An 11,172-nucleotide genomic window follows, 5' to 3' on the forward strand; every position below is an offset into this window, starting at 1 on the left:
TTTATTTTGTTTTAGAAATTTGAAAAATGCCCAATTCACCCCTCTCTTGATCCATCGATCCTTACAATTGGTATCAGAGCCTCCTTGCTCGCTTCACCGCCTAGAGTTATGGCCAAGATGGGTGGTTCGCCTCTGTTGACGCTCCTTAGCGCCCCGATTTATATACTGCAAGCGCACGGTTCGTGTAGCTTTTCCCTTAGAGTATTCCCCCAAGGTTTATCAATCCATGGATCGACAAAGAACTAGCTAAGGTTTTCCATCTAATCTAACGGATCTATCCTAACATGAAGCATTGATTGCATATAAAGGGTAAACCTTTGACAGATATGAGTGATGTGTAAAGGTTGATCTCATCCATGAACATAGGCTTAATCATAGCAAAACCAAAGACATGACTAGGCCTATCGTCATCTAGTTGTAGTTCAAGCTAACAAGCAAATAAATCATGCATCTCAATCAAAAGCTTCTTTAAACTCAAAATCTCCAATCCGATCCCTCGATACTCGGCCTACTTTGTGGAGACGGCCTGTCACGACGCCCCCCTTTTGAACGAAATACCCTGAAGCAAGTCGAACCCCCTTTGGTAGTTCCGCCATGAACCTCTAGCCACCATGACTACAAGATCATGCTAAGCGATCTATCTCGATAATAGATCTAAGATGAAGCAAGCCCAAAGAAAAGAACGAAATCGAAAGAGAGAACATGATCGCTAATAGATTCGGAAGACATGATTATCATTACTCACATAATAGATTCATTTGGATCGTCACCACCGAGTACATACCATTGACGACTCCAACTATCTCATGAACTCCACCATGGCACAACCACACAGGGAGGCCATGGCAGCTAGGGGTGGCCTAAGCCATCTCCTTGACAACTTCGAAGACTTGCGGCGGCCGTCGTCTCCCTCTGGTCTTGGCCCTAGGTTTTCGTCGAGTTCTGGGTGAATGGATGCCTCGAGATGAATAAGATGCGAGCTATTTATAAGCCGAGGAAGCCACCGGTCAAAGGGGAGGCCAAACCGCCTTGAAAACGGGCTGGTCCGGCCGGTCCCATGGGCCTAGGCCGGCCGGCCTACCCTGTTTCGGGCTCGCCTCGGTCTCATTTTTCGCGTGCAGACTCCTCGCATCTTCTAGAGTTTATGTCATTCACGATTGCACCCCTTTTGACGTCGTTATCTTGGAGATATCTTCGAGGAAAGGATAGGATAGGGAATCCTTCCTTAAATCTTCATTTGCTTTGTTTAATCCCGAAGTATCTTGATCTCATCTTCGTGGGCTAAGTCCTTTGGGCTCTCTTGGAGGATGGATGTGCATTAATGGGCTTCGAATCAACATGGGCTTTGGTCCTTCCTTTGGGCTTTGGCCTTCGTCTTTCTTCGTGTTAGCGCTCGATCATGGGCCTCGTCATTTCATGCTCCAAAATAGGCAAAAAACCTGCAAAAACGAAGTTCCTTCAAAATATATGTGCATATGTGAAAATGACCAATAATTAGGCCGGGGTTAGGACGGTTAGTGATTTTGATATTGAATTCATGCCATTATCAAGGATAAACAAGGGATAAAAGGGGTACTTAAGGAGCGCCAACAGCCTCCTCACTTCGAGGGCAAGAACTTTGCCTATTGAAAAGTTCGCATGGCCACATACCTTGATGCGATAGCCCCCGAGGTGTGGTTAGCCACAAAGACCGGGTTCACCGGAAATCCCACTCCCGAACAACTCAAATGGAATGCTAAGGCTAGAAATGCAATTTTCGAAGCCATTAGTGAGGAAGTCTTTGCTAGAGTTAATGGCATGGACTTGGTAAGTGATATTTGGAAAGAGCTCATTGAAATTCATGAAGGTTCCACCAAAGTTCGTGAGCAAAAATATCACTTGTTTAGAGCTAAGTATGATTCTTTTAAAATGCTAGCTCATGAAAATTGCAATGATATGTATTCTCACTTGAATGTCATTGTCAAGGACATTAATGCACTTGAAATATCTAAAATTGACAGTGGCTCCATCAACCGCAAGATTCTCATGCTCCTTCCGAAGCCCAAGTACAACATTATCAATGCTATGCTTCAAAAGGAGAATCTTGATACAACATTATCAACCGCAAGATTCTCATACTCCTTCCGAAGCCCAATTCACCCCCCTCTTGGTCCATCGATCCTTACACTACCGCGGATAGGGACGGCGGCCGCCAGGACCTTGGGCAAAGGAGGCGGCACTGGAAGGAGGGGGAGTTTCCGGGCACGGGCGACGGCAGGGGTGGCGGCCGTCACCCGGCCCTGCCGCAGCAAGAGAAGCGGCACTGGAAGGGCTTGTTCGGTTGCACCGGGATGGAATGGGATTGGCATGGATTCAATCCCATCCTAGTCAAATTTGAATAGGCATGGATTTAATCCCACCCAATCCCGGCTGGGAATGGCGCAACCGAACATAGCCGAAGGCGGGGGAGTTCCCGGGGACATCCACTGGCCCCAATTCGAAAGCGTTCAGGACTCCCCTCAAGAACGTCAAGAAGCGGCTGGACGCCCGCGCGGACGCTAAGGCGTGGGCGTGCACTGTCACCGAGGCCCTCGCCGACCGCATCAACTCCAAGAGATGGCAAGAGGCGCTCCAGGTAAAACACCACCACGTCAGATTATGATCTTCCTTGTTTTACATTGCTCCATCGTCTTCATCAACCCACAACTCCGCCTGAATTACTAGTTAGATTCAATTGTTTGTTTGTTTGAGGGAAGGAAGCCATTTGCAATGCTGATGCTGGCTCTAATAATTGTAAAATTGGTACTTGCAGGTCTTCGAGATGCTTTTTTTTCGATCGCGCAATGCACGTATTTCATTAAGAGGAGAGAAACACTACACAAACGGACCACGGTTAGCAACCACTAACCAAGGCCAAACACCACAACACCACGCAGGCGCCTAGGCGCAAAAGCCAAAAGAACTGCTTGCGACCACGACGTCCCAACCGCCGAGACCAGCCTCGTCGACAACTCCACAAGAGACTTGAACCCCGCCAAGTACCAGCCATTGCCTTCTTCAATGATTCGATGAAGGACAGCTGTCGGGTTGCCCGTGAGTCTCTGAAAAGTCCTAGCATTCAAAGACAAGTTATGGAGCTGCATAGGGAGCAGAAGAAGGACCTACACTTGGTTTTCATAGACTTAGAGAAGGCTTATGATAAGATACTAAGGAATGTTATGTGGTGGGCTTTGGAAAAGCATAAAGTCCCAACAAAATACGTGGCCCTCATTAAGGACATATACAACAAGGTTGTGACTAATGTTCGAACAAATGACGGTGACACAAGTGCCTTTCTAATTAACATAGGACTACATCAAGAATCAGCTTTAAGCCCTTACCTTTTTGCCTTGGTGATGGATGAGGTCACAAGGGATATACAAGGAGATATCTCATAGTGTATGTTGTTTGCTGATGATGTAGTACTAGTGTATGAAAGCCAGGCGGGAGTAAATAGGAAACTAGAGCTGTGGCGGCAGACTCTAGAGTCGAAAGGTTTTAGAATTAGCAGGACTAAAACTGAATATATGAGATGTGACTTCGGGACGGCTAGACAAGAGGAAGGAGATGTGAGTTTTGAAGGTCATGTAGTGCCCAAGAAGGATACTTTTAGATACTTGGGATCGATGCTAAAAAACGAGGATGTCGATGAAGATGTTACCCATAGAATTAAAGTGGGATGGATGAAATGGCATCAAGCATCCGTTGTTCTATGTGACAAGAGGGTACCACAAAAGCTAAAAGTCAAGTTCTATAGGACGACTATTAGACCTACGATGTTGTACGGTGCAGAATGTCGGCCCACTAAAAGAAGACATATTAATCAACTATGTGTTGCGGAGATGCGTATGTTGCGTTGGATTTGCGGGCATACAAGGATGGATCGAGTTCGAAACGACGAGATACGAGATCGTCTAGGGGTAGCATGTTGACGCTGCTTAAAGACGAATATTTTATATCATTTTATATTGATTTTCACTGATTTAATGCGTCAACTATGCCTTTACTAACAATTTATCATCGATTATTATGGATTTTGTGATATTGTCTTGGAGAAACTCTATTTCTATTTATTGCAGGTTTTAGGGCAATTTTTTGCAATTTTCATCATGATCCACCTCGAGTATGAAAGACCTTCAAGATGGCGTTTTCATAAAGATGATGATTGAAGAAGGGCGAGGGTGACTCAAGGAGCCTCTGTGCCACTCACGGCTTTCCAAGATCAGAAGCTTCATGAAGATTCCAAGAGCTACTAGGATCTAGAAGATACCCAAGGAGAATACTTCCAAATCAAGTCAAGACTAGAAGATTTCGTGCAATCTCGGAGAATATCGAATATTCCATAATCCCAGGAGTCCGAGAACCCCCGCACGAATATTTCTTCGGCATCAAGCAACGTCCCCGCGGAAGAAGGAAACCAGAGTCCGAAGAGAGGAAGGGGGTCGGCCGACCCCACTCCCCTGTACGTCGGTTCGCGATTCCTTTTCTGCCACGTCTTCCCCAGACTATATATAGCTACCCTAGGCCTCGGGTCGAGGCATCCAATTCATTATCAAGGCGTGAAGACGACGAGAAGGAGGGACAATAACTAGAGGAGACTAGAGGGTCGAGATTCTAGTCCAGGATTAGAGGTTTTCTAGTTCCCGGGAGTAATTAGAGACCCTACGCAGCCTTCTAATTACTTTGCTCTAGATGTCTAATTGTATCATCAAGGGAAGGTATGATCATGGTTGTAATCTTGATACAATTAATCAATGAAGCATTGTTCTTGTCTAATTATCAAGTTCTTGCTCTAATTATGCTTGTTCTAGCTGTAATTAACTTTATGTCTAGATGCATGCTTATTAGATCATGTCATTAAGGGTGTTATTTATCTTGTGTTCTTGATCTATGATCTTTGATCTAGTTTACTAATAGTATAGTTAAGTTGCTAGTTCTTGTAATCATGGTGATTAGATGATCTAGTTGCTCTAATTATGTTATTAGACCATAATAGATAGATGGGTGCGCGTTGTTCATCTATGTGCCTGTTGAAAGCTTTTCGTCGATTACCGGGTTACCAGTGACAGTGGAGCCTGGGAAAGGTTAAGCCGATTTAGGAGATTAGATTGATTGATCTAGATCTAAGTTATACTTTGATGAATATGCTTGAACATGCTTGTTTACCTTGAGCTACTAGTTATCTTGCTACTTTAATCTAGTTGTAATACCCAGTTATTGCATATGCTTTGGATCCGATTAGATCTTGATTAGAGGCTAGTTAATACCCTTTAATTGGTTCTCTAATTATGTTCTAATTGTCTATCTTATATATATTAGTTAATCTTTCTTATTAGATTTAGGCTAAGATTAGGATTAAGGACTGGTTTAGACATAGTTTAGAAACCCTTTTCACCCTTAAGGTTTACCATAAACTTAAGTTAATTAACTCTCATTAGTTAATACCTTGGATTGACAAAACACATGATACTCATCCTGGGGAAAAGCTACACACGATACTGTCACTTGCAATATAAGGTTTGCCGTGCTTAAGTGCCGTCAACATAGCCCCAATTGAAGAAAAGCTCGTGCAACACCGACTAAGATGGTTTGGGCATGTGCAACAAAGACCCCCCAGAGGCACCAGTGCATAGCGGCATCATAAGGAGGAACAATGATGCGAAGAGAGGTAGGGGCCGACCAAGTTTGACCTGGGAGAGAGAACGTAGTTAAGAGAGATCTAAAAAGTTGGAATATAACGAGAGAGTTAGCCTTGGATAGAGCTGCTTGGAAAGCAGCTATCCACATACCTGAGCCTTGATTAGGCTCTTCCTTGTGCTTCTTGCTAAAAATCTTTTGAAACCCTTGTTTTCTTGTTAAAAGCCATCTCTTCAAAAAGTAAAAAAATCCTTTCTTATCGGTTTGATTTGGGTTTCAACTCTAGCCTACCCCAACTTGCTTGGGATTAAAAGGCTATGATGATGATGATGATGATGATGATGATGATGATGATGTTAAGTCCTACGTGGAGGCTATATTGTGATGTTTTCTGAGCTTACTTATATGATGATAAGTGTGCATCATAATTACTCCATTCCTCCCAAAATTATAGTCGTCATTTTTTATTTTCGTGCACGGTTAATCATTCGTCTTATTTAAAAGAGTAAAATGCACCGGAGGTCCATTAACATGCAGCGAGGTGTCATCCAGGGCCATCAACTCTCAAATTGCATTTCGGGCTCCATAAACTTTTTAAGTTGGGTTAAATAGATCCATACCCCTTCGTTTTATGTTTTGTTTTTCATTTAGCCCCACCTGTTGTTTCTTTAATGTCTCACATATGCCCTTGTCGGCGTGGGCACCAGCGGCAAGTCGGAGCAGGCCTGGGGGCGGGTGCGAGGCTAAAGCAGGCCGCGCTGGCGGTGGCGGAGCACGCCGCGGGCAGGGGAGGAGCGCACCGGTGGTGGCCTGGGGGCGGGTGCGGGCCAGTCGCCTCCCGCCATTGCCATCGCCCTAAGCCCGTACTGCCCGCTATTGCCGTCGCCCAAAGCTCCGCGCCGTCTCCACCGCGTCCAAGCCACCCCATCTTCGCCAACCTTGTCACCAAGTTTCGCCTTGCCTCCCTCCATTATTCCCCTCACTCTCCGGGGGCCATCGCTGTCAGCATTGGGCCAATTTGGCCGTTTTCGGTCGTGTGCTCGCCATGGCCGTCGGAGTTTAATCTCTAAATTCGCGCGACACTGAGCTTCTTCATCGACACCGACTTGTCCTAGACCTTCACCGCCACCTCCTCCGTCGATTCCCCCATATCTCGTCGTTGTTCGTTCACCGGAGCCACCCGTCACCGTCAACTCCGCCGCGCCACCATACCTCACCGTCACCAGCTCCGTCCCCGCCACCCCGTCGACCCTGGTGCCCTGCGCCGACCTCACCGCATTGGGGGACACGCGGGGTGTCCCTCGAGCCACCGCCGCCACGCCGGGACGCGCTGGCCCGCGTGCGGGCGCATGCGTGGCCGCGCCAACGCGACCCGCGAGGTTGCCGACGGCGACGAGCGCTGGGGAGGAGGTCGTGTGCGGGTGCAGCAGGAGGAGGAGGCAGAGGGTGTGGCCACGGAGCGACGACGGCGTGGCGATGGTGGCCGGCGGCGGTGGAGGGCGCAGGCACAGAGCAACGCGACGGCGGCAGACAGCTCCACGTCGCCCGTTGAGGCCTGTGCTGTTGCTGCCGCGAGCTCCGCCCGTGGTGCGCTCTGCCACTGCCGGCGTGGCCTGCTCTGCCATCGCGCCTGCCCTTGGCCGCCGCCAGTGCGCTCCTCCCCCGCCCGTGGCGCACTCCGCCACGCCCCAGGCCTGCTCCGACCCTGCCACCGATGCCCACGCTGTCAAGGGTATATGTGAGACATTGAAGAAAAAACAGGGGGGCTAAATGAAAAACGAAACATAAAACGAAGGGGTATGGCCATATTTGACCCAACTTACAAAGTTTATAGACCCCGAAATGCAATTTGAGAGTTGATGACTCTAGATGACACCTCGCTGCAAGTTAATGGACCTCCGGTGCATTTTTACTCTATTTAAAAAATAGTTGATAATGTTATTTATTTTTTATGATTGCATTTGAAATATGATTACGGATGTAATTATAAAATAAATAAATAAATGATATTAATAAATATTTTTTAAATAAAACAAGTCATTTAATGTGCACGCAAATACACGCATGTGACTGATATGTCACCAAAACTATAATAGAAGGTACTCCCAAGTTCTCGGCGAGGTTAGCAAGCGCCGTAGTTCAGATCGTAAAAAAAAATCTTAATGCAACTCGCTTTACTTGAAAAAAAAAGAAAAAAAAGGAAGCCGCCGTGTCCGACCCGATAGCGATTCCACATCGGAATTTCGGAACCGACTCGTGGACTCCGTTCCACTGTCCTCTTTTGCTCCACCGCGCCGCCCTCTTCTTAATCTCCCCGCCGCCGCCGCATCGCCAAATCCCCGCGTCCAGTGTGTTCGGATCGTCTCCTGCCGCGTCTCTCCCGATCCGTCCCATCGGGGACTTCGCTCAGCCGTCGGCATATGCCCCTTTCCGCCGCCCAAATCTGAGCCGCGCGCGCCGGGCCGCCCGTGACTCTCCCGCCGGCTGCGAGAGCGCCGCCCGCCGCCGCCGCGCTTCTCCCACGGGCAGGGCAGCCACACGATACAAATTTTTGGTGCGTGCTCCATCCAAGGTTATTTGCAGCTTTGCAAGTATCTTATAGTATATTCCTAATAAAGAAGCAGCAATTCACCTTTTTTTTTTACAGCAACAGCAATTCACCCTTTTTTTTTACAGCAGCAGCAATTCACCTTGCAAGGAAGATTCTGCGCTCCAATGGCGACCTGTAGCAGAGCCGCGACAATGAACAGCCTATGTGGTGCAGCAGCTATGCAGCAGCTCGAGCATCTATGGACTCTGATCTTCCGAATATTACCTGATGAGCTGCCTGTGCCTGGCCTTCCTTCCAATTTGCTAAAGAGACTGTTTTGCAAAGCCGGGAATCTGTATGGATTGGGGACTGCGACCAGAGCAGTGCCGCCGGAGCTGCCGCAGGATGTGTTGATGGACATCTTTGCCACCCTTGAGACCCTCGACCTTGTGCGCGTGGGCTCTGTATGCACGTCCTGGCGTTCTGCCTACACATGCCTGCGCGACCTGGGGCTGTGCAAACACTCCCAGACACCGTGCCTGTTTTACACTTCTGAGTCTGCCGGTGACAATGCTGCGTTCCTATACAGCCTCGTTGATGACAGGGCCTATAAGTTAACTCTGCCCGACCCACCCATCCGCACAAGGTTTATAGTCGGGTCCTCCAATGGATGGCTGGTCACTGCAGATGAGAGGTCCGAGCTGCACCTTCTCAACCCCATCACCGGTGAGCAGGTTGGTCTCCCCTCAGTGATCACCATAGAGCATGTCAAGCCCATCTATGATGAAGCAGGCGTGATCCACAGCTATGAGTTGTCACACCACGATGCCACCGGGGTTCTTGAAGAATCCACGCTACATTCTCCCAGCGATCTGCGAGATGACCTCTACTTCAAGGCTTTTGTTTTTCCTGATCCACCTACTAGAAGCTACATTGTTGTTGTCATACACAAGCCATACTTTCATCTCTCCTTTGCAAGAGCTGGACATGACAAGTGGACATGCCTGCCACACAACACAGAATACAGAGATTGCATATACAAGAATGGTCTATTGTTTGCGCTGACAGCACTTGGAGAGATCGATGCCTTTGATCTCGCTGCCTCCACTATCACAATGAAACAAGTTGTTGGCGAGTTTAGGGCCGGTGTCTACGAGAGCATGTACATTATTCAGGCTCCTTGGGGCGATCTGCTGCAAGTTTGGAGGGCTGTTAATGTTACAAATTCGCGGGATCGGAATGGTCATTTAACTGATATTTCAGAGGGGGAGGATGAGGATGGTGGTGACACTTGGCAATGCGAGTACGGCACCCTGGATGTTACACTATATGAAGTGGACGTGGATGGAAATGCACTAGTGGAAATAAGCGGCTTGCCACAACATATGTTGTTCCTTGGGCACAGCAATTCTCTCTGTCTTAGTGCTGAAGGACACCCAAAATTGAAATCAAATCATGTCTACTTCACTGATGATCATGCAGAACTACCTAATATATTTAAAGAAAGAACTCGTGATATAGGAGTATGGGACCTGGAAAATGGCTGCAAGAAGAATATTGTATCTCAGGCTTGGTCCAATTGGCCTTGTCCCACGTGGATAGCACCCAATCTTACGAACATGAGTTTGGCATTCAGCAAATAAGCCCCCCTTTTAAATTTGTTTCAGAGATTGAAATTCTGGAGCTACCTTTTAAATAATTTATTTTATGGAAAGGCAAGAGCTGTAAGTTAGATTCAGTAAAATAAATGGCTGCTCTATGGAAAGGCAAGAGCTGCAAGGGAGGAATTATGGCTGCTCTATGCTTCTGCTAGGGCTATCCATCAGCCTGCTTTCATGGGGGGAACATCATGAAGGTTTTAGTCCTGATGTCATTAGTTAATTAGGACTTTGATTTTCTTTGTCAGTAGGACCTAAAATTGTACACTTTGTTTGGTGCTATAGCATGCCCTGCGGTATTTATACATACTCAAGATTGTGCTATGTCACTAATTATGATTCTACATTCTGTACCTTGCAGCCCTGTGGTCTGAGCTTGTTCTGTACCTCTAATAAGAGAATATATCTTCATGATTCTTTCGACATAAGTTTGTTTTATTTTTATGTATATTATTCTTTGCTTGAAAGGTTCATTTTACTTGGAATGGTTTATTTTGACTTCACTTACATCAGTTTACTCTAAAAGACCCAGCTTTGTTAAATGATATGAAATATGATATTCTTAAATATATATAAATAACTGAATAACAAAAAATGGGCATCCAGTATATATGTGAGCTTGTAGCCATTACCAGACTGCTAATTATATTTTTTAAATCACATAAGGCCGGGCATATTAGTAAAGCTAGAAGGGACTACTTAATCAAGCAAGCAAACACATTCCACGTAGCAGCAGATTATAGCAACATATACAACAGAGCAAGAGAAAAGATCACATCGCAGAAGGACTATTGCCATTAGTAAAACATGCCAACAATTAACCAAAGTAACATAGTAGATTGCATCACAGAACATAAGAGAGGATGAGTGGCAGTGGTTGGGTGCCTTTTTTGCCAATCTCAACCATATCACAGAATCTAATGTGAATCCTTTTGCATCTCATTGATGCAGAACTACCTTTCTAACGAACAAGCATATACTACGTCTAAAAACTAATAAATGAATGTACGTATTTAGGCCAAAGACCAAATCAGGCAGTAAGATCTATCTAATGGCAAAAATGCCGATGCAGGTTGAGCTCTCGGCCGGTGGAAACCCTCACTTGACAGTCATCAATTCTGCACACCATGCCAATGTCCTCATGCTTATCCGAGCAATGCTTTAACATCTGCATATAGAAGCAGCTTGAAGTCATGTACTGAACATTAGCAATAAAAATGGCGTCTTGAATGGGTTGTTAGAATTTTCACCTCTTTTTTTGGAACTGTGCCCCTGGGAGCACGCTGCATCTCGAAGAAGCACATGTGGCAGAAGCACTCGGTAGGACCG

General features: G+C 46.5%; 1 protein-coding gene across 1 annotated transcript; it reads left to right on the plus strand.

Annotated features, from left to right (window-relative positions):
• The first annotated feature begins 7,884 nt into the window (after positions 1–7,884).
• LOC120709463 lies at positions 7,885–10,281 on the plus strand. Its single transcript, XM_039995106.1, has 2 exons — positions 7,885–8,227; positions 8,332–10,281. The coding sequence occupies exon 2, from the start codon at positions 8,371–8,373 to the stop codon at positions 9,826–9,828; it is 1,458 nt and encodes a 485-aa protein (XP_039851040.1). The 5' UTR covers positions 7,885–8,227; positions 8,332–8,370; the 3' UTR covers positions 9,829–10,281.
• Positions 10,282–11,172: the final 891 nt, after the last annotated feature.

Source organism: Panicum virgatum, chromosome 5K, assembly GCF_016808335.1.
Source record: "Panicum virgatum strain AP13 chromosome 5K, P.virgatum_v5, whole genome shotgun sequence".
Taxonomy (NCBI): Eukaryota; Viridiplantae; Streptophyta; class Magnoliopsida; order Poales; family Poaceae; genus Panicum; species Panicum virgatum.